We start from the raw sequence: 23,171 nt of genomic DNA on the forward strand, positions 1-23,171 counted from the left end.
CCCCATGTGCTCCACTGACTTCCTCCTTTGCTTATTTGTAGCACAGATTGGTTGTAGCCAAGTGAGAGAAGGAATGAGTTTTCTTCTGAACATTTGATAATTGATATTTTGGATTATTCCATAATAACTATATAAACTTTGCGTCCCAATGCCCTTGAGCTCCTTTTAGAAATCAATGGCAGCATTGCATGAGAGGTTTTTTATATTCAGTCTTAAGGGAGGGACATTCCCCTCTTCCTACCCCAAATCTGATAGCCAGCTGGACTATGAAATTATGAAGGTTTACAGGATTATGAAACTGTCACAGAATCACGGCTCCTGCTTCTAAATGAACAGTTTTGGAACATGGATTAATTAAACTTGATATTTGACTGCTTGTGTAATGGGATAAAAGGTCTCATATATGGTCAAAGCATTTTCCTTGCCCAGAGGCTTTTTGAAAGCCTGGGGCTCTTACAGTGCAAGACACAGAACTACTTCAGTTCTCTAGCACTTTCCCCTAATTAAGTAGCTTTAAATGAACTTTGCATCCCCAGGTCAGAATTTCTTAGGAGTGGCTAATGACATCTCTTGTTCTTAGCTAAAAGAAATAGAGGAAGGAAGGTCAACCCATTGCCCTCTCTTCTAGCCAAGGCTGGCTGATTTGTAAGCAGATAAACCATCTCTTCATTCAAAGCATGTCAGTCTGTTTTAGCATCCTGCTGATAAATACTGTGGAGACAGGATGAAGGTGGGAGAAAGGCACTAAGCTTTATACACAAAAAGGCTGGCTGCTTTTTGTGTGTTTCACTATTCCTCACTGTGTCATGGAAAGAGGCTTCTGTTTTTTTGGAGAACCATGTTTTAAAACAAATAGGAAAAAAAAAACAAAACAAAAACAAATCAGTATTAACTAGATGCCAGGTGCCTTGCAGATGTGGAAACACAGCTGGGATTGCTGCCTCTTCTCACTCAATGGCATGTTGGACCGAATGGGTGCATGTTTCTAGTTTGGTTTTTTTTCCCCTTCCCCTTTTCCTCTGTCTTTCAATTTAATTACATTGTGTGATTATTTTTTATCTGGTTTATCCTGTTTGTGTGGTGAGTTTTAAAGGGAAAAAAATGAACACCATCCTGTAGCTGAATCCTTGGTGTGTGTTTGGGATGAGGGAGGGAGCATGGAGAAAAGTCCTTCTTTAAAAAAAAAAAAAAAGGAAAAAAAAAAACCACAAAACCAAAACCTGAACATGTGTAAAATCCTGTATCATTTATGAAATATGTATAAAAGAGCAATGTACTTCTGGAACAATAAATAACTATTCAATTTTTGAATCGGTGCTCTTGAATAAGGTTATTTTCCCCAGCTGAGAGGAGAATATTCGATGTGTAGCAGCCGTCTCCTGAGTTTCCTCCATTTCTTTTTGTTTAGGTTGTTTCTTCTTGACCTTACATCACTGAGGCCGTGGTGATGCAGATAATAGCTTTCCTGAAGAAGCTCGGATGGAGATCTTGCTGCCATGCCTAGCTGCGTAACACAGGGATCTTGGGAGCAGTTGAGGTGGTGAGGTAGAAGTAGAGATATTTGGTCTAACAAAGATCTGCCTTTGTTTGGCCAGCATAGTAGCTCCATGTGGAGGCTGACAAAATCTGGAGATATGTGTCAGGTTGCAGGATAAGAATATATATGGGTGTGTAATGCCCAGCAACCTAAAAGGTACCAAGTGGTGTCAGTGTATTTCTGTATTGCATTCAAGAGCTGTTTCAGAGGAAAACTGACGTTTTGAGCTTTTGTTACCTTCTTTATGGGCCTCTGAATGGCTGTGGCCTGATTTGTCATGGTGACGTATCGCTTGTTTATTAACTTTAGGAATTGCCAGACTGTACTTTGTCCTAACTTTCATGGGATGTTAGGATGAGATGTTTGGTGCCAGAAGGTTTTTTTCATGTCCACTGACTGTTAAAAAAAGAAAAATTGAAAAAATCCATGACTGGCCAGTTTTTAAAACAGCCAACTCTTGTGATATTTGAAGTCTGAGAGGAGGGGCTGGAAGCTGCTAGTTATGTGACCTACCTTTAATCAGTGTTGAAATTTAGTTCAGCAGTGCTGACAAAACCCTCTTCCTCCAAGCAGCCCTTAGTCTGTTGCTGTGTACAGACAAGCTGCTGCCCTCCCTAGACAAATTACTTTGGTCAGTTGCATAAGAAGTCATCCATTTTGGCATCCAGAAGAACTGAAAGCTTTGATATCTAGTGCCACAATCCCTATTTTGAAAGCAAGAAAATGCTGTGACAGAATTGTTCCTGCACATGCTTTAATGTTGTTCTAGAGACGATGTGGGAAAAGGAGTAAAATATGAGTCTAAAACTGTACCCTGAAATATGGGCTGTCCATTGGATCTTGTTAGTCTGTACCCCTGGAAGGTTGCTTACTCCTCTCTGCACCACCAGTGCACACATGGTCTCTGCTGGGCATGGATGACATGCCACAAACCTCAAACTCAAATCTCAGTGCTTCAGCTTTTGTTGCCCTTGAATGGCAACATTGAAGGGAATGGTGATGTTTGTTTGCTCTCCTGATATACACTGTTGTTATATGAACATCAACAAACTCTCCTGCAGCAGCTATTTCATGCCTAGGAGCCAAGCAGGTAATAGGGTCCTGTCCCACTGGACAGCACTTTAAGAGCAGGCAGTGCTGCTTGAATCTTAATGTGACACTGCATTCTTTAGACCCTATAAAGGATAAACAGCAGTGTGCATTGCAGTGTTCAGATGCTGCTTTTTCTACCAATTTTGTTATTCATTTGGTTAATATCTTTCCCTCTTTTTCGGTGAGGGAGCTTTCAAATAAATACACATCAAGTTCAGAATTGTCTGGAGAAATGTGTTAGGTTCCCTTTTTGCCATGTCTGTGAGGCTCTACCTTGCAAGTCTCTGCAGGGCAGGTCTTCATGGCTCCTTTTTCCTGAAGAGCAAAGAAGAAACCCTTTTTCTTTTTCCCTGTAACCCTTCCTACCTAGCAGGCAGTGATGATGATCACCTTGCTGCAAGCTCTTACACTTCCATGTGTAAGAGGGCTTGCATGATGCTCTGAAGCTGCTGTTGGCTGTCAGACCTTGGCACTATGTCAGTCAAGTGAAGCTGGCCAAGTTGCCCTGTCTTTCTGAGCCAGTGGAACGATTTCTTTGATCTCCTCTGTGGTTTTTTTTTTGTGGAGTTGTAAATGCAAACTCCCTTGTGCCAGGTTGTATGACTTTATTTTCACATAGGAAGGAGATTTTTATATCTTAAGTGATTTTCTACCTATCCCAACAGATTCCAATTACTCCCTTTTAAAAAAATCAGTTTTATTTCTATACTGACATTAAAGGTGTGAAAAGTAAAATACAGGAATGGAAATTAAACTTGCAGTCTATTTAAGCCCTGAAGTATGGGAGGAGCTGATGTTATGCTGTGTCATTGTGGCTCTGTGGATCTGTAAAAGATGGGTCCTACTCCTGTTTCTGCCCCTGACTAATTTAGCAATTGTGTGTATGCTGTCTATGCCCTAATTCCTCCATGTAGAAATTAAGGATCATGGAAAATACACTGTGTTCTGTAAGACCTGTGAAAAGACACTCTCAGAACACCCAAGTTCTGCATCACAGGGCTCCACTAAGGGAAAGGAAATAACTGCTGGTCTTCACTAGGAGTTATGTACTTGTCTGATTTCAGTGGGGTCTTGGTGCTTTACTATTTCTTGTGTTGAGTTTGCTCATACTTCACCAAACTTGTGTACACTCCCTGATCTCAACAGCCCTTCCCTTGGCACTGTGTCCTGGGACAAGTTGTTTACAGCAACAAGGCCTATCTCTAAGTCCTTGACATATGTGCAATTCATCTCAGCAGCTTGTCAAGGCTTATTGTGAACATACATCCTCAAATCAATTGCAGACAGGGATCCTGTTGCGTGTGTCGGGTTCTCCTCTCTCTCAGTGGCAGGAAGTGCTGATTAGCTCTTCTGCCTGTTCCTTCTAGGCAGGCTGCAGGAATTACTCCTGTACCAAGAGCTGTTCTTCACACACCTCACTTTCATCAAACATTAGTGTGTCTTGAGAGAAGGCTCTGACAAAGACAAGGCCAGCTTCAGCAAACACCAAAGCATCTTTAGTACATTACGAGACTTTCCAGCTTAGCTAATGCTTTGAAGAATTAGAGTTCCTTGTCTAAAGGTGGTAAAGCCCTCCAAATCTCTGGGAGGGGCAAGAAGTGTGGTTGCTACCTGCAAAATTAGCATCCTTTCTTGCATTAACAATAGACATACCCAGACTTAGACAGCAGCAGGTTTAGAAGATCCTGTCTCTTGGGTACCAAAATAAAATCCCAGACCTCTATTTTAATGTTGCTTTCCTTCTTCCTATCTTTTAACCCATACTGATGACTACTTTGAAGAAATACTAACCTGATCCTGATTCTTCTTGGGAAGTCAGGCTCACTCATCTTCAGCGTGGGGAAGTGGAGGTCAGGAACAACAGAGTTACCAGATCTGCCTGGGAAGTTCAGGCCCTACTGTTGTCCCACAAATGGGGTCCATTTACCTGGTGTGCAAGCCAATAACACACAGAGTTGAGGTATTTGCAAATTGATTTCATTGATGTGCATGAATGGGTGCCTGTCCCAAGACAGCACACCCTTGTCTCAAAAATCCTCACATTCATATACTTAACTATATTCATTGTTATTTTCCTTAATGATTGGTTCTTTCTTCTTCGCCCCTCATGTAAATTAGCATGCTACTCTGTCTTCTTTCTTCATTGTCATCTTTTGAGTAGGTGGTCAATGAGTCAGTGGTCACAATCTCCCCCTGTAGGAATTACCTTTTACCTACTTCTTCCCTACTCTTGGCAGTTCCAAGTGGTTCTTCAAGGTTTATTGACCAGACTACAATCCATTATCTTTTCTGATATAAACATAAAGCCCCATTGTCTGATAGTTAGTTCCTAAACCCTAAATCATGTCTAGTTACTGTTTCCCTATTTTAAAGATTAACTGATGGGGGCTGTACACAGGACTTTAGCAGCTCCCTGGTTATTTCAATCATATTATACATATTAATTGATAACACTACAGCATCTGGAGTACTCCATTAGAATTGTATCCTTTTTTCTAGAGGGCCTGTTTGGAGGAGGGGTTTTTGTTTGGGTTTTTTTTCCCCCCTTCCGCTCTAGCTCCTTGAGGCATAGATTTGCAGTGGCCTATGCTGATACAGGCTACTATTGTTTGTGGGGGAACTGGAGCTATGTATGTCACCTGAAATAACTTGCAAAGCAAAGAGAAAGTCCTGATACAAGACTTGCCTCTGCTGGTGCTTCTTCTGGAAGACTGAGATGGCCTTTGTCTTTCCTGTGGATCCCAAAAATGTTTAGAGGCAGCACACGGAATCTTTTCCAGCCTTAGACTGTTTCCTTGAACTAGATATTACAGTGATTTGGGATAGTGTCACATCTGGGAATGCTGGGGCATCTCCTGTTTTAATCCATTTTGGAGAACTTGATAGGGCCTGTTTGTGATGTCTTTGAGGCTCAAAACTGCTATGATGTAGTTAATTTCCCTTTGTTAGTTGTCAGCTGTCAGTCACTTACATATGACTGTTAAAACATTACTAGTGTGAGGCCTAATATGCCACCTACAGAAAAAAAGTAGCTGGTAATGAAATGGTTCAGAGAAATATACACATCTAACACAAATAGAAAATTCAATTCAAGCTTGTCAGTTTTATTTACCCAGGATCTTAAGTATGAATCAACCTCTCAATGAAAATGGCAAAATATAACTTCCTGTGGCTTGCTGTATTATTTTCCGTTCAATTTTAGTTTCTCTTCTGGGAATTCAGATAATCACCTTTTGAGGGTTATCTGCCTTGCTAGCTTTGCATAGTGAATTTGTTCTCCTTTCCTGTTGTTGAAAAAACTTTTCTGGTACTGCACAGCTGTCAGCACAATATAGCCACAGAGATTTTTTTTTTTTTTTTTTTTTGTGGGAGCAATGACAGTCATTTATAAAGCTTGCTTTTTTTTTTTTTTTTTCTTTAGAGTCATTCACCACTGAAAAAGACTCCTCTGCTGGGGTGGAGCAGAGCACCATATTGTACTTCCCTGCCAGGGGAACACCCAGACAGAGAGAGACTCTTGAAATCTTTCTGTGATGTACAATCTCTACAAAGCAGGCAAATACCCAACTCCTTGTCTCTTGCAAACTCAATATGAAAATAACAGAGTCATGTTTTTCCTGCTGGGGTTTGAAGGTAGCATGTCAGCCTTGACGTTATTCATTATGCCAGTCTGCTGCAGAAATGCAAGGTGCAAAGGAAATGGGGAAATGCCTTCACTTGCTTGATTGTGCAATTACTGCAGGCTTAGCTGTGCTCTTTGCTGATGGAGAACTTTGTGCCTGAAAATTATTTCCTGTAGGAGAACTGTATGATCATTGTTCATAAGCAGGGAGGGACTGTAGATGTGTATACATATGTATATGTTAAAAACAGAGCTTTAAATCTGTTTTTTATAATAAGACTTACAGCTAGTGGGATGAGAGGGAAGATCCCTTTCTGCTTATTCGTGTTGTTCTTGGTATACATCACTGCCAGTCATAGTGCTTGGTTTGCTTTAGTAGAGAACAGATTTCAGTGTGCTACATCTTGTCTATAGCCAGAGCTTGTGATTATGACCTGCAACTCAACCCAAAACCTTGGTTTGAACCAGTAAGGCAGAGCTTCTCAATTACTGAGTTTTGCATGGAAGTTAACTCAGTAACGTTGGGTTTCTTGATTGTTGGTTTGGTTTTGTGTTTTTTAAAGACAGGAACATTAGACTGCTGCAGAAAAACATCTTTATTTGCTTTGTTTGATAATCTTGCTGCAGTGGTCAGGTTGTGTGATCAGGAGTGGAAAGGGCCTTTGTGTAGCATAGGAACAGCTTATTTCCGTGTGGGACACCAGTCTTTCACTTTGACTGATGTTTCCATTGTAGCTCTGCTCCAAGCACTCATCTGCAATCTTTGCTCGGAAGGGTCAGTTCTCCTCCTTTGGCCACTATTTCCTGCAGTTAAGGCTCTTTAGCTGGTGTTTTCTGCCTGTGGGGAGTCATGAAGTCGTATGACTTGTGGAAGGAGCAGAGATAACAACAAGCACCCATCTGTTCTTCTTTTCCATCCCTTCAGGATGTCTGGGTGTCCCTGGTTAGAATTCTTCTCCAGATAAGATAGTGGAGGTGTCACTGTGGGGCAGTCAAGCTAGAAAACAATAGCGGGTTGAGTCCAAAAAACAAGATTGATCAGTAAGTACATCTCTGTTGTCAATAAGGGGCAGAGCTGCTCTGTGGAGGTCAAGGCTGGAGCTGTACCCCACATCCCTTCAGCTTCTTCCTCTGATAAACTTCTAGGAGAGCTATCACACTTGCTCTTCAGAAAGCTTGAGGTCAGAAGCTCCACTGAGAGGAGGACTGCAAGACCCACAGCGTGTGCAAGGGCTTTCAAGCCTCTGTTACTTGAGTGGTAACTGTTCCTTGGCTGAGTGGGATGTTCCAGTATTTGTTTTTCTCTATCTGCTTTGTCATCCAGCTGCAGCCAGTGTCTTTGATGGGTGAGTAAAGAAGCATTGCCTTCAAGCTTATTTCTGTTTGCCATCTTTAAGGTTTGTGCTGAGCCTTGGTGTTCTTAGGTGAAAGACTAGAAGACGTGAGAAATATTGTTTTTCTTTGAAGGTGGTGTGAAATTCCTTCCAATTGGAAAGATCTTTCTGTCACAGAGCGTGAAGCCTCCCATACTGGGAGAATCTCTACTGCCAAAGCACTGTGGGATTTTGCTCTCCCATAGGAGGAGAGACTCTGAGTGGATATTATGCTACTTTTTCACCTGCTCCTTCGACAAATCTTAACTGAATTTAGTGTCATAATGCAGTGCTGCTCATTTCATTGCTTAGTCGTGCCAGAGCAGAGACCTCCAGTTACACAATACACACGGGATTAATCTCTGTGCAGAATGGTGGGCTTATGAATGCTTGCCAGAGTCTGATTTGTCATCTAATATATATGCTAGCATGTCAGCTAGAGAACTAATGATATCATCAAGATTACAAATTGAAAAGCTTTACTTCATAGCTAACGCTTGTTAGGCTGAATTGCTCAGGCCACGCAAGAAATGTTGGGGAGGAAAAGATTGAGCCAAGAAAAATGAAAACCGGAGCAAGCTGGAGAGAGTTATATATCTTATACAAAACTCAAATGCTTTCATTGTTTGGGGAGGAGATGAGAGGTCGATTGGTTGCTTCTATGTTTTTGTGGAGTTTTTTCTTAAGAACTCAAATTAGTTTTCAATAAACTGTGCTGTTAAAGACTGCTTTGGTGTCTGTGAGGAGGTTGGCTTGGGGCAGTGCTGGCAGTCCGAGGGTGGCCATGAGGGTCTGCGGTATCTGGAAGAGCACTGTCTGCTTTTTCTACTTGTTTGCCTCCCCTTCACTCCTGTCTGAAGCTCTCAGAGAAATGAAAGATGTGAGGGTGCACTACCCCATTCCCCTGAAATGCCGCCTTCTGGCTGCCTCTGAGCCACTGCATGTTCATCTCAGTAAATTTTGTCTTTAAATTATCTTCTGAATGTTTAGGAGACAATGTGATCTCTCTAGATGGGTGTTTTCAGAATGTGTCTACAAAGGATATTTCATAAAGTTAATTATACTATATGACAGCTAATAAGAGTGTGTATTTTTGGTGCTGCCCAGCTGGGAAGCTGACAGGGCATTCCTCGCTTCACCTCATTTGGCTTTTAACAGCACAAAAACCTTTTAATCTTAGTCAGTGACTCACCCTAAGGCCACACCAAATCATCTTGTGGAAACCAAGTGAGTTACACTGAGGAAGCTCAGAGGAAGCTCTGTTCAGCTGCGTGCAGAGAAAAGGTATGATCCATCTTTTCCTATTGCAAGAAGTCAAGAAAGCTTTTGGAGGATGGGATTTAACAGTGCTGCTGCTGTCTGTGGGTGAGGGGAGGCAAGGAGAGGTAGGTGAAATCAAGAGCTCATGAGGGATTGCCTGGTGAATCTCATCAGAGATTTCCTGCTGCGTTCCCCCTTTGCTGCTCAGGAGAACTAGGCCGGTTGTGGTGGGAGTGAATCTGCTCTTCTGCATATCTTGTGAATTATGGCACTAGAGATTCCCTTTGTAACCCAGACCTGCGCTCCCTGTGCCAGCTTGCAGCTCTGCAGCACTCTCATGACTATGGCAGCTGTTCCTGCCTTTTATGCTGGATTTGAGGCCAAACAAAATATGTCTATGGCTGAGGAAGGCGTAAGGATGTTTGTCAAGAGAGATGTTACATTTGTGAGAAGGTATGAGATCGCATGTCAATGGGACGGATATTTACAGAGGATGCAGCTAAATAAGGGTGACTTGAAGTCCATTCGCTGAAGCACTTGTATTTCCCACTTTAAAGTCAATAAAGCAAATCAAAATAATGAACCAAGAAAGTTTGTCTGCATCCAGAGCATTCTAATAGAAACAATGTGTCTCCCCCCACCCCAAATTGCATCACCCTATTGTTTAAACAAAACAAAACAGAGAGCAATGTTAGAACTTAAAAAGAAATGTGATGTGGCAAGTAGAAGGTATTCCAGTCTGAGATGCATTTAATCAGAATGATTGGTTTTATTAGCCGAATTCTAGGAAATGGTAATCAATTTTCCTTACTCAAGACATTATTAACATTCATTTTGCTTAATAGGGAATAGCTAGTCATGGGTAAGTAGTGCTCAATCAGGTATTAAATGTAAGTGAAAATGAAACCTCTGGACTTTCAGTGAGGAAGCTGCCAAATCAGGGTTAATTGGGAGAAGACTGAAAGTGTAATGAACGCTTCAATTCTTCATTTTTTTTTTCTCCCTATGGTATTCTTAGGTTTTAATTGTTTGCAGATGGTTCAGAAAGGCATCTGAAAAGGGATATGCTCCTTGAGCACTGCATGAACAGACACACACATACCAGGAGGTCCATGTGTTTATATCTTGCCCTCACAAACACTCACTACACTCACAAACAAAAGATCTCCTGTGGAGATCAAGAGGGTTTGTGGGCTTGCAAGGAACATGACTGTGTAGAGTTGAACATTTTGCTCCCCAGAAGGTCCTGATTCAAACCTTCGTGCTCTCTAGATTTTAAGGTAATAAATAAAAAGATATGGGGAAGCTATTTGACATGCGGGGAGGTGGCAACATCACACAAAACCACACTAGATACTGTGAATCGTAGAGGTGGTTAGCATTTGGTAGAGAAGGAAGTGGGGGACAGAGTCTCTGAAGGAGACCAGGGCACATCTAAGTGGATCTTTAAATACAGGGGGCCGCTACCTCTCTCACCCCGCTGCAGAATTTTACAGGGTACACAGATTTGAGTTACAGCTGTTTCAACTCACATTGGCATAAATGTACATAGTTGTAGGACAGAGAGTGGAGAACAAAGCCACAGGTAAATGGAACAGGGTCTCTTTCTCCTACCTTACTTCTCTAAGCATACACTGTTGGTTAGAGACGGCCTGCTGGGTTATAGATCAACTTCACTGTCATCTGGGAGAGCAGTTCTTATATTTAGCTGTTTAAAATTGTACCCTGAAATGAGTAGGAGCTGATAAATTATGCTTAGAGGTTGCTTACAATTATATAGGGGTCTAATAATAATTGAAATGGAGTATTTTCTTTCTGTACACCTTAAATGTAGCATTCCTGTTGCATATCTTGCAGTTCACCTGTAACTGATGCTTTCCAAGGTGATCTCTGACTTGTGGTTATGGCAACTCAACTGTGAGGGCTGACACTGGCCGTGGATGGATTTTGAGAGACACTGCATAACCTGTTTGAAGTCTAGTCCTTTTCTCCAGGCATGTGGTTACCAGTGACTTCAGGAGGGGCGTGCAGATGCTCAGTTGGTACTTGAACAAAGGGTGGATGTCCTAGGCTAGATCCAGTGCTCCCAGGATGTATTTCCTATGGCAAAATTGCTGTCTGGACTTCAGATTTCAGATTTATTTTTTTTTCCCCGTTGTCATACGCTACAGCAGCTGAACAGCAAAACAGACTTGCATAACGTTGTGAGAGCTTTGTTAATTTACGTTTTCTTCCAAGACATTTAAACCGAGCTGTCAGAATTTTCTATAAGACGGTTAGATAGCTGGTATCGCTGTTTCTCCCCAGGGATCTCTATCTATCACAAGGATTCTGTTCAGTCAGGAATAGAAAAAGAAATTATTTTGCATTCATTGCAATTATCGGTCAACAACTTGATTTGATATCTACCAGATGTTCTCTCTTGTCTCTTGCTACATGTCTCAGCCCTGGACCCCTGCTCTGCCTACATCAGCCTGAATGAGCCCTGGAGGAACACAGATCATCAGATAAATGGTTCCCACGGCCAGCCGACATGCGACAGTCAGATTGATGGGGAGTGGTATCGCTTCACTGGCATGGCTGGCGATGCTATGCCTACCTTCTGCATCCCGGAGAACCATTGTGGCACCCATGCTCCCATTTGGCTGAATGGCAGCCACCCGCGAGAGTCGGATGGCATTGTCCCACGCCAAGCCTGTGCCAGCTTCAATGGGAACTGTTGCCTTTGGAATACCACGATTGATGTCAAGGCGTGTCCGGGCGGGTACTACGTGTATCACTTAACCAAGCCTAGCGTTTGTTTCCATGCATACTGTGGGCGTAAGTAACTGCCGAGATTGCTTTTCTGAAATCCCTTCATCCCTGCGATGCAGGAGCGGTAGTGAGCATCCATATCCCTGAGAGAGGTGGTGGCTGGTTTCTGGCTTTCTCACCCAGAGGGATGTCAGGTGATGCAGTGCAGATGGTGGCCTGTCTATATGAAATCAATTAGACAGTTTCATCTCTGTGAATTCTAGCCTTTGTTCAGCCAGTGGAACTCTTCCATAGCTGACCTGGCTGCGGTGATTTAATGCTCTCTGTGGGCCCTGTGGTTTGTCTTGGCATGCTACCAAAGCCAAAATTTGCATCTCTGACTTACAGTAATTAAGCTAGATTGTTTCTGTTCAGCTTTACTAATGTGGGCTAGGTCTGTAACTGATGGACTAGACACAGGGTGTGAAGTTGATGGTACAAATACGGTATTTTCGTTTGCATGCTCAATGGCTTGTGCTGACAACATTCTTGTCATGCCCTAGATTTTTATGACATCTGTGATGTGGTGGATTGCCAGGGCTCCTGCCTGGACACCGGTGACTGCACATGTTCCCCAGGGACGACACTAGGACCTGATGGACAGACATGTCTTGGTAAGGGTGGAAATAACTTGTCAGCTACTGATGCTTTCTTTCCCCTTTGTTTCGTTGCTCATGTCTCAATCTATTGTCTTACAAAGCAGTACAAAAAAGAAAAAGTATTCTGGGAGGAGTTTTTTTTCCCCTTGCTGCCTAGAACAGATCTTTGATTCTGTAAGTGGTTCCCCATCTCTCCCCACAGGGTGAGATATGACATCCTATGACTGAATACATTCTGGTGCCCCTGGAGCTATGCATGTACAGAGGCTGGATTTGCTTTCTGCATGGTCCAGCCACTGAAGGCAGCAGCTTTGCTGTCAGTAGCAGAGTCTCTTTCCAAGATCACAGTACAGTCTCATTGGTATTCAGGAATGGCTGTGCAGTCTGTCATTAGAGATTTTCTCTCACCCACTCTGTTGAATGTCTCTTTTCTCCAATAAAAGTTTTGCTGGCTGGTGTGGGGCTACACACTAAGCTTCACTGTATGTACTGCCCTTGTAGGGCATTGTCCAGGGCCTGTGGCTTGAGGAGAGCCAAGGGGTTGTAAGTTGCAGCACAGCCTCGGTGGCTTTAGGCAGCATGACAAGGTGGTTGGTATTCAGGGGGCTGGTACTTGGTGATTGCACTGGCAGAGACTAGGAAGACCAGGAAGGAGGTGGAGAGCTGGAAGTGAGAGCAGATCAGGGAACGAGGGCTTCAGGGATTTGTGAGGCAATCCCCATAAACCTCTGAGGAGAGGATGGCTGTGGCAGTTCATGTGGTGCTGGGAGGAGAGCACCTGGATTGCGAGGTCTTAGGAAGAAGATGGTCTGTGGGGCAATGCAAAGGGCTGGGAAGGGGTGGCTGCTGGGAAGCTGCAGAGCCACACTGATGGATAGGAAGAAGTGATGTAGAGGGAGGAAGGGGTGCTAGTGTTCGGGGGAAGTGGGATCTTATCTTTGTCCTTGTGACTTCATTTGGTGGAGAAGTTGAAAGCAGAGTTCGTCCAGGAGACTGTGTGGCAGATTAGTTTCTTCCATACAGACTACAGCTGACGAAGTGAGCATGGGTGGTTTCTTTCTTCATGTTCCTTGTGTCTGTGGGCGTCAGGGTAGGGGCCACAGTCATTACAATCTGTGGAGAGAGCAGCCTGGCCCTGCTGCAGGTTTACACTTGCTCACACCAATTCTACAGAAGGGTTTTGCTTAAGCTGCTCCACATCTCTGCAGCCAACTGGCTGATTTAGCTCTCTCAGCTAATTAAAAGCATTTATTGGCTGCTTCTGCGCAAGACTTCTAGTCACAGAAGCATCTTTGACAAGCACCAGCACTCAATAAATGTGTGGTAGGCTCACAGGTAAGGATTTCCTGCAGCAGGGAGGCATGCAGGAGTCCTGAGCCTGTCTGCGGGTGCTGTAGCTGCCTTCATCCCCCCATGGCCAGGCCAGGCAGGATTTCTGTACTGCTGTTTCTTCATGCTAACCAGATGGCACAACATTTCAGCTGTAATAATTGCACTGGTTTACCTATCTGCAGCCTCTCTTGTTGTATGGCTTGCTCATCTTTCTAAGGACTTTCTGTTGTGCTGAGTAATTGCACAATCACATCTGTGGGAGTAACTGTGCCAGCCTTCTCAAGAAACCAAACAAATCTGTATTAGCCTTTCCTATATGGAGAATATTCTTCCTTTCCCAGCTCACCCTAAGACGGGGGATGAAGATGCTGCAATAATGCTAAGCAGGTCTTGTCTGTGAACCTCCCTGTGCTAGGCTGACTTCCCTTCAGTACATCATATGCTTTGAATCCCAGAGTAAAACTGCTGATCCTAAGTTATATTTTCATTTGCAAACTTACTTAGGGGTTTGATGAGGTCTTAGACTTTCTGTCATGGACCCACCAACTCGGTGCATTGCCTTTGACCTCTTGAATACCTGGATCCATGTTGTACTAAGCCATGGTTAAAATCACTTTAGTGCTCTCCCAGTCTCAAGAAAACCAGCCTGTATCCCAGAAGTGCTGGTTGTCACTGGTGTGGAAGAGCAGGGACAGATCTGCTCTGTGTTGTAGAACTTTGAGGACCGGCAAGGTGAATTGCTGGGTACAGCCCTTGACCAAGCCAAGCTCTAAAACTTTCTAACAGCATCTCTATGCCTTTGCCAGCAGCCCTTTCCGTTTTCACTCTCTGTTTTTAAGCAGCATTAGTTTCATTGTTAGAAGGGCAGGTGTGGAGCCTGTCACATATGTGAAAAGGGAAGTGTCTGTGTGTCTCCTGGACATGCTTCCTGTCTCCCAAAGCAGCGTACCAGCCATTTCTTTGGCTAGAAATATTCAATTCACGTTGCTTGCGGAAGGAGACACCACCACTAGCTGCAAGCTGTGGGTACTGTGTATGTGTGGGACCACTTATACCTAAGAAACCTCATCTCTGACATGTCTCTTAAAATGGTATTTTTCTTTTTTATTGGTTTTAAGCTTCTGACATCTAGTAAATGGTAACTTCAAAACTGTTTTGGTGAAACCCCATGTGAACCTTGATTGATAACCTTAGCATTCTGGCCTGCCTAAGAGAAATCATTAGTTTTGTGGCTCAGCAATAGCAATGACTGTTCCCCTTTCTCTGTTTGATTCACTTTTTGCACAGAGATTAAATCAGGTTGAAGAATGAGAATCTCAGAGAACAAAGTACCTTAAAAAAAAAAAAAAGGCAGACAGACATAGAGGAGCTTTACCCTTTAAAACGGAAAATTAGGAGGAGTTTTCGGAGCTTTACCAAGAGATTCAAAAGCATCTGCTGTGCTTTTTCCTCAATAAATACCCTCTGCAATAAATAAATAAATAAACCCCTGGAGGGCTCTAATCTAGAGCTGAATGCAGCCAGCACAGAAATGTGACACAGGTACTGTTCATGGGTATGTTCCTTTAGGTTATAAAAACTCAGTCTGGGCCTATTACAAGGTTATTCTGCAACCTTTATCCAGAGTTTGCTCCAGAAATTGTGAGATGCCAGCTCAGGCACTTCCCTTTCTTCTGAGCTGGAAAGGTAGGAGCCACAGCTCTGTGGAACGCTGCAGAGGAGCGAGCAGGGAGGGCTGTCATGGGGCAGCGAGGAGCTGAGTCCCCAGAGGGAGTAGCTCAGAACTGAGCTCTTCATCTCATCTTCAGTACAGAGAGTCTGAGCAGCTAATGGTTGTGATGGCTTGTGTGGCACCAGTGCCCTGGTTAGGTCTCACCATGGTGAGTTGACATTTCTGTTCTGCAAGAACATCTGAGCTGCCTGCTGCAGGGAGCAGCCAGAGCTGGGGCAAGAAGACAAAATGATGAAATTTCTCATGACATGTCTCTTCTTGGGAAAGCTTCATGGGGTTCATGAAAATGTTTTGGTTTGATTTCAGCTTTGTTTATATGTTTACAGCTGGTTTTCATTCTTGTGTCTTTATTTTGAAATAAGGGGTGAACCATTTAAAATTGCTGTAGGATAGTTGGCCACGTGTAGCAGTGGCAGGTGTGATACTAAAATAGACATGGTTTATTTTCGACTGATTGTGGTCCTCACCTAAATTTACCGTGCAGTGAAGTCACATTAACTCCATTTTACTGTCTTTGTGAGTGGAGTGGAGAATAGTTTATGATGAGAAGATAAATGAAAACGTGAACTCCCCAGCATGTGGAATCAGTTTGGAAGTTTCCCAGTGGGACTGTGTCCATCTTCACTCCGAAAGGGCTGCTGTGTGCATGTGACTTTTCCCTCCAGGTCTGCTTTGTTCCCGAGGTAGACACAGCATGGCAAAACACTCTGCTACTGTCAGTAGACAGCAGTCTTCAGCATTGAGTGGGATTACTCATCTCTGTTGTCCTGATCCAGGTCACGAGGTCAGGAAAGCCAGTCCACAGTCTGACCAGTGTTCCCATGTAGCAGCCCCTTTTTGCCAGCTGTGTGTTTACCAGGGGGCATGTTATGACAGTGGGGGTTTTTTTTCAGATGAAAATGAATGTGAGCAGAACAACGGAGGCTGCAGCGAATTTTGCGTTAACCTGAAGAACTCCTACCGCTGTGAGTGTGGGATCGGGCGCACACTGGGAAGTGATGGGAAAACCTGTGAAGGTGAGGTTTCAGCTATCGCAGTCTGTTGGAAACGATATAAATCATTCCCCTTCCTTTGCAGTGCTAGTTCTCTCTTGGCTCCTTGCAGCTGGGATTAAATGTCATTCATATCACTTCTGTGCTTGCCAGTGGGGTTGTTACTGAAATAATCTTCTAATCAAGCGGAGAGGAGTCTCCTCGTTGTTCTCCTTGCCTTGTTCATTTCTGTTAGGATTTGCTTGTATTTATCTCCGTGGGGGGAGAGGCAGCAGTGAATGTGGAAGATTGGTTGTCCAGGCAGAACTAGTTATTGCTGGAGATGCTGGGATTTGGCTCTGGAGATTTGTATGATAATTGTGCAGGGGCAGATTTAGCATTGCTGGTTTTTGACAGCTAGCATTAGGTATGGGGTAATGTCATGACATTAGACTAGACCATGAGGATCACTTAGCCTCCCAGGATAAGGATGAGGAGGGGGGGTGCCAGTCTGTAAACAGAAGCTAGATTTGAGATTAGGGCTGCATTTTGACTGTTTGATTTTTCTAGGTGGTTAGTTGTGGGCTCTGCTGTGTGCAGCTGCTACAGTTACTTCCCAGTGGTGGCACATCCAGGTTGAAAACCCTTCATAAGTTTAGACTGGTAGCTTAACAGGGGCTTAGAGACCAAATTGTAAGTTTGATCTGTTGTCACTAATAACGTACAAACATCTTTGAACAGAAATATGAAAACCCAGCAAAAATTGACTTGTGCCTGATGTTTTCTGTGGTCAGCTGTGAAGAGCACTGTGCCCCCTCGCAGGCAAAGCTGCAGTGTTGTATGTTCACAGATACTGTGGGGCCTCAGACAAGAATAACAGCTACAGATGTGCCTCACTTTTGAGCTATCTGATTGCCAGAACTGAATATATCTGCAGCCTGCATGCAACCTTATGTTTGCTGCTGTGTGGCAAACATCTGTGGTGCAGGGAGAGGGATTGCCATTGTATTTTTGGGCTGGACTCCACCCTTTATGGTTCACTTACAGATGGCACCAAGCTGCAGTTCTTGTCCCTGTTTTCCCCCTCTTTGATACCAAAGCACATTTCATCTCACTTCTGTGAAAATCTCCTCTCTCAGCTCTGTTACTAAAACATGCCTCATCCAGACTATGACACTTCCCTGGGGAAAGCTGCTGAGCAGCGTGCTCTTTAAGTACTTGTTAAGCTGTGTGGGGCCAAAAGTGGTCTGTGGGCTTTGTCCCTTCCACATCCAGCACAGTGCTGGTGGGGTGTCACATAAACCGGCTGTGCTGTGTGGCAGTTTTTATTCCTGAGCACTGCAGTCTTCTGCCAGGGCTGGAATAGTCTGTGCTTGGAAACTCATTTGTTTCTGCTGTTCCCAATGTTGGATTTTAGGGCTTTTGATATATCATTTAATTTCCCCTTCTTTAAGAAGGATGGTGCTTTTCAAGAGTTTAACACTGCTGCTAGGGATTTTTACAGTCTTGTTAGTGAGTTTTATTTCTAAAGAGGTGCCCTCAGCTTTGTGAGCTGTTAGAGTATGGGATTTACTTGTGAGCCATCTGACAGCTGTTGCTAGAAAGAACAAATGCAAAAGATTTAGCTTGATTACATGAGCTGGTGAGGCTGAGTAAGGTTAAGAGTACCTCAAAATTTCCATTATAATGCTTTACCCATTACTTTGACTCATGTGGAGTGTTCAGGCTGTTGTTTTCCATGCAATGTGTAGGATTGAGTATGGGATTTCCATTCTTTTCTTTACATCTCAGTGAAAACCACACAATCATTTCTGATGGCAGGCTTTGGCAGAAATATTTTGTATTTATGATTTGTTTATATTATGTGTACTATTTGTTTTACTGAGAACATCTAGCAGTATTCATCCCAAAGGGTTAAAAAAAATCAAGCAGTAAAGGTTTTTTTTTTAATCCTGATACTCTGTTATTTTCTTTATAATAGAAAGCCAATAACAACTGGAAATGGCCTTACTTGTCTTAGCTTTTCAAATCTTCAGAATGTATTTGGATGACCTTTCAGGCTCTTTTCTGCAGCTGTAGTGCCTAGGAATATGTTTTACACGAAAACTCAGATCTTCATAGAATTGCCTCAGCTGAACAGAAAAGGTGTAAGAAAAGACATGGAAAAAATCCTCCAATTAGCTGTGCTGCCCTCTCAACTCTGCACTTTAAAATAGGGGAAAATTAGGAGGGGAATTGACCTTACACCATGAACTTGTGTTGTTCTTTCTTTGTCATAAGGCACCTCAGGGTAGTCAACCTCTAAGCCTAAAACTCACAAACTAGCAGAATTCCTGCTGAACAAACTCCTATGAGCATATTTTCATCCTCAGCCTACAAAGGGGATGCAGGAATCCGGTATGCCCACCTCTATTACAGCTGGGAAACCCCCAGGCAAAGAGCACATCATCTCTCTGATGTTCCCTGATGGGAATAGGAGCTGGCTACCTGCGACTCATGTCCTCCCCAAGACACCTCCCCTGCTAATCTCAGGGGTTTTATTCTGGTGATGACTAACGGAGTGAGTATGATTCCACATGGCAGAAGTTTTCCTCCCACCTTTTTGAAGTACGAAACAACATAAAAATTTAGTTTAAGAGGATGTCTCAGAAGTTAGAAAGGGCCAAGCTGAAGATAGCCTGTTCAGCCTTCTTATGTATGCCAGTTATAGCATGTGATTTAATTTGGTAAGCTTTTCCACAGAATTCCTCATTAACTTTATGGTGAAACGACAAACACAGGAAATTGTACAATTAAAAATAGGTTTCCATGGCATTTTCTTGGAAGCAAGTTCTCACCGTGCTATTGCCTTTGAGTTCCGTGTTGGTCATACTGTTTGTTGGTCAGCCAGGAGTATATGTTGGGGCCTACATAGCTGCCACACAGCTGCCTGAGGAGCAGGGTGTGCTGATTTTTCTTGCTTTTGCAGAAATCGAAGGCTGTCACAATAACAATGGAGGCTGCAGCCATACCTGTATTGAGGTGGAAGACACATACCAATGTGAATGTCCAAGGGGTCTTGTTCTGTCAGAAGACAACCACACTTGCCAGGGTAGGTCAACAAAATGTCCCCGACAGCCTCTGTTCCCTGGATGCCAAAAGTATGTCTGAAAGAACTTTTCTTCTTTTTTTTGTCATGTTCTCTTAGTCTGTCCTTTCCAGTTTGGTTAACGGAGCTTTGTTGTTAATGAGAGATCATCCAAAACTGAGAGCCTGGAGATACTGCTCTCTTTACCAGGCAGGAGAACAGAGATGCAGGACCCAGCTGGGTGCATCTTGCATCACAAGTGGTTTTGGCAGTGATCACTTACAATTAAGATTGCTTAACATCTCCTATTATATTGCTCTGCTTCAGCTGTGTATGCCTTTGACAAATCTATGCTATTAGAGCTGAAATTTTCCATGCTTCAAACTAAGCTTTTGAAATTTCAGCTAAAGTGGTTCAGTCCCTTCCAAGAACGGGGTTAAAGAGAGAGGCATTTTTTTGCCCAAGTATCTTGGTAGCCATTCCAGTAAGCATTCTGATGTCTTGAAGCAGGGTGCTAGTTCTGATACTAGGTGTTTCTGCTGTCCCTTGGAAAAGTGCCGAAGATAGCATCTGAAAGTTGACTGTTGCTTCTGCTGCATAGAGGCAAGGGCAATGTTATCCTTGGAAGACCTTTCATCTGAACTTTACTCCATTCCTGTACACAGGGAGTCCTTCTTGCCGACTCACTTGCACCTATAGCATGCATGTGGAATAAACATGTTTCCTGGTTTGGGTTGCAAGAGCTGAGTGAGATTTCCTTTCCAAATACATCTGGGCTTCCAGGACTCAATTTAGCTCTGCAAGCAGTGAGTGCAAGGAGCAGAGGATCAGGGAGAAGTTCCTGAGGGCATTGAGAATTAAGCAGAGGGGTCTGTAGCTCCTCATGCAATGACTTTTTACAATCCAGGACTTGTACCCAGGATTCTTCTGGTTCTCGTAATCCCACAGCTAGCTGAGCCCCTGAGGTGCTGAAAGCATCGAGCAGCCTGTGTGTCTTACAGAGATGTCTACTATGATCTACTGCTGAAGGGACATTTGGTCAAAACTGCGTGTTGAGGAGAGCTGTGTGGGCATGGGAAAGGCAGACAGAGGTAATGCTCTCTGGTGGGCCTCATCTGACTTGCATGGTCACTTCTCGGACCTCTCAGGCTCAGCACAAAGCTGGAGAAGGTACACTACTGCCGTGGTAGAGACAGACCTCACAGCTCTCTGCATGTCTTCTGCCTTGGTGGGCCCATGAAGAACCTGTGTGGTTGCTTTCAGACATTTCCATGGGAATTTGCTAATGGGCTGGACTCAGGCCACAGCCAGGGCAGGATCTAAAATGCAATAAAAGGCAGCCTGTCATGGGCTGATTCACTTGGGCTGTAAGTAATATGAGTGAGCTGGTGTTACCTGGTGTGCTCAGAATCTCATGGAGTCTGATGTGTTACAAAGTGCCCAGACATCAGTGAGAGGAACAGATCCCGACTTCATGGTAGCCAACGGGGCAGGTATGCCTCAGAGAGTAAGTTGGAATGGTTCTACTCGATGAAATTTCTGCTTTTTAAGCTTTTTAGAAATGCGGGGCACTGTTTTCAAGGGTGAGCACTACACACTTGGGATTCAGTAGTGCTTAACTGCTCCAGCAGAGCCAGGTAGAGAGGAGGAGATGGGGATTTCCAAGAGCTGTGATTATACTTCCTGATTGAAGGTCTGATTGATGGATACAGGCCAGAAAAGAGCAATGTTCTTCAATCCTGGCTCCCTGAGGCAACCCCAGCAGGGTTAGAAGGCCACGCATTTCTCAGCCAGTGTTTCTCCTTCTTCTGAGGCTGCTAATGAGAGCAGCAGCACTGCCGGGTGCCGAGCTGGGGCTCAGGATACAGCATCTAATAAAGCAAAATTGCTTGTTCTTTTGCATTTCATGAATTTATGTCCCCATGCAGTGGTCTGCAATTTTGAGCAGATATGACAGAATATATCTGGAACTGTACAACACAATTTTTTTTATGGCATCTAATCAGGTTTATAGTGGTACAATTAACAGTGCAGGGCAGGCACAGTTGCCTGAAGCAATTGGATCTGCAGCCTCCTCTGCACTGTCTCTACATTCAAAACAAACGTTAATAATCTTGCACAGAAATCAGTCTTGGTTACAATTTTCCCACAAAGATACTAGCCAACGAAGTATTTGGAATTTTGCAGACCATCCTGTACCCCACCTCTTTCTGAAGTGTGGTGGTGAAATGCTTTTCTGCCATCTCCCATGCCCAGGCCTTGTGTGCAGCTAAGCAGGGTACAGTGGTGTAGTTTATTTGTGTTTCTAGCAGTGGTTCAGGGTTTCCCAGCACCAGGGTGCCTATTCTGCTGAGCAGTCTGAGCAAAAAGATAACCTCTGCTCCAAGCAGCTGTACTTTAAAAAGCCAAGGAAGGAGCCACAGGCTGGGCAAGGATCATGGTGCCAACGACAGCAGACAGCAAAATGAGCGTTGAAATCACCACAGAAGCTTCCTACCAGGGTCAGGGTACTTGCAGTTGTTGGTGCAAAGTGGAGTTTAAAGCGGTAATGGGGAGGCGTTCCCAGTACTTAGAGATGCTCTGCAGTGTATGAGGGCGAAGAACTGAAATGTTTGACTGGCAATGACTGGGTGAGGCTCTTGGGAGCCTCACAGACTGGGATGAGCCCAGGGCAGGGATGCAAGAGATGGATGTGGACAGCAAGTCAGGAGAGTGCAGGTCTCTGAATGGCTGCAAGAAGTTGTGAATAAAAGTGGATTCCTTAGCACCCAGGATAACTCGTTTCTGCTGAGCATCTCAGTCCTGGCAGTCGGGACGTCATGGCTTGCCCTGGAACAACATGTCTGCATATAGTCATGGCTACTTTGCCAGCTCCTTCTCAGCTCCCCCTATGATGCTGTTGCTGGCAGTCTGTCTTGAGGGGAATCAGGCTTGCTCAGAGCTGAATCATGCTGATGCATGCAGTCTCTCTGCTTGCAGCACCACTGTTAAATTGGTAGAACTGAAACGCTGTTCTCAGTATTGATTACTCCTCTGTGTACAAATGTCTAGGGTGGTTTGAATTACCTGTTGCTCTGAGATAGTTTAAGAGTTTCCCAGAGTGTTTTCCCAAATAGTAATGATTTGGCTTGAATCAAAAGTGGATCTGCTCACAGGTTTCATTCACTTGTTTCTGTGCCCAGGTGGTGGAGTGCACACAGACAATTCCTGCAATGCCAGAGCAGAGGTTAAATGGGTGTGTCCTCTTTCTTCCCCTTTGTGCCAAAGACATTTAGAAACAGAGACAGCCTGAACCAAATTGGTCCTGAACTTTGGAGAACTGCAGTTAGGATCCAAACTATCTTGCCCTGAATTACACCATTATAAAACCATTCCATTTTCTTATTCATCAAGGAGTCACTAGAACAGTGAAGCTTTAAATCCAAAATGAGCCAATTGGTTCTCCAAAGGATGTTCATCTCCATCTGCATTGCACTGTGTTCTCAAAGTCCCTTTGTCTCCTTGTGAGCTTTGCCATTTGACATGCTCTGTTATTCCTGCTTGCCGCCTCCTGTGGATGGAGGAAAAGTTAAGGTAATGCTTAGTTCTTTAATCTTCTGTTCTAAACCAGCAATGTCATTATGAGAGCATATTGCTTTGGGCACACTGCATACGTTTTAGCATATCACCTTGAAAAGATCAACTTTTAATAAAAAAAATATTCCCTGCAGTTACTCAGTAGCTGTTACAAATACCTTAGCTGGGACAGGAGAATTTTTTTAAGGAGGGCAAAAGGCATTATTTTAGCAGTGTG

At 43.8% G+C, this 23,171-nt stretch overlaps 1 protein-coding gene across 1 annotated transcript in view; it reads left to right on the forward strand.

Annotated features, from left to right (window-relative positions):
* The first annotated feature begins 1,572 nt into the window (after positions 1 to 1,572).
* The window catches only part of OIT3 (oncoprotein induced transcript 3), a 30,670-nt gene continuing 9,071 nt past the window's right edge, over positions 1,573 to 23,171 (forward strand). The window contains exons 1-5 of the mRNA XM_069795861.1: positions 1,573 to 7,597; positions 11,330 to 11,704; positions 12,181 to 12,291; positions 16,234 to 16,356; positions 19,280 to 19,402. Coding sequence (XP_069651962.1) covers positions 7,534 to 7,597; positions 11,330 to 11,704; positions 12,181 to 12,291; positions 16,234 to 16,356; positions 19,280 to 19,402 — 796 coding nt within the window. The 5' untranslated portion in view covers positions 1,573 to 7,533. The remainder of the gene's footprint in view (positions 7,598 to 11,329; positions 11,705 to 12,180; positions 12,292 to 16,233; positions 16,357 to 19,279; positions 19,403 to 23,171) is intronic.

The sequence above is a fragment of the Haliaeetus albicilla genome, chromosome 11 (genome assembly GCF_947461875.1).
Source record: "Haliaeetus albicilla chromosome 11, bHalAlb1.1, whole genome shotgun sequence".
In the NCBI taxonomy this organism is placed as follows: Eukaryota; Metazoa; Chordata; class Aves; order Accipitriformes; family Accipitridae; genus Haliaeetus; species Haliaeetus albicilla.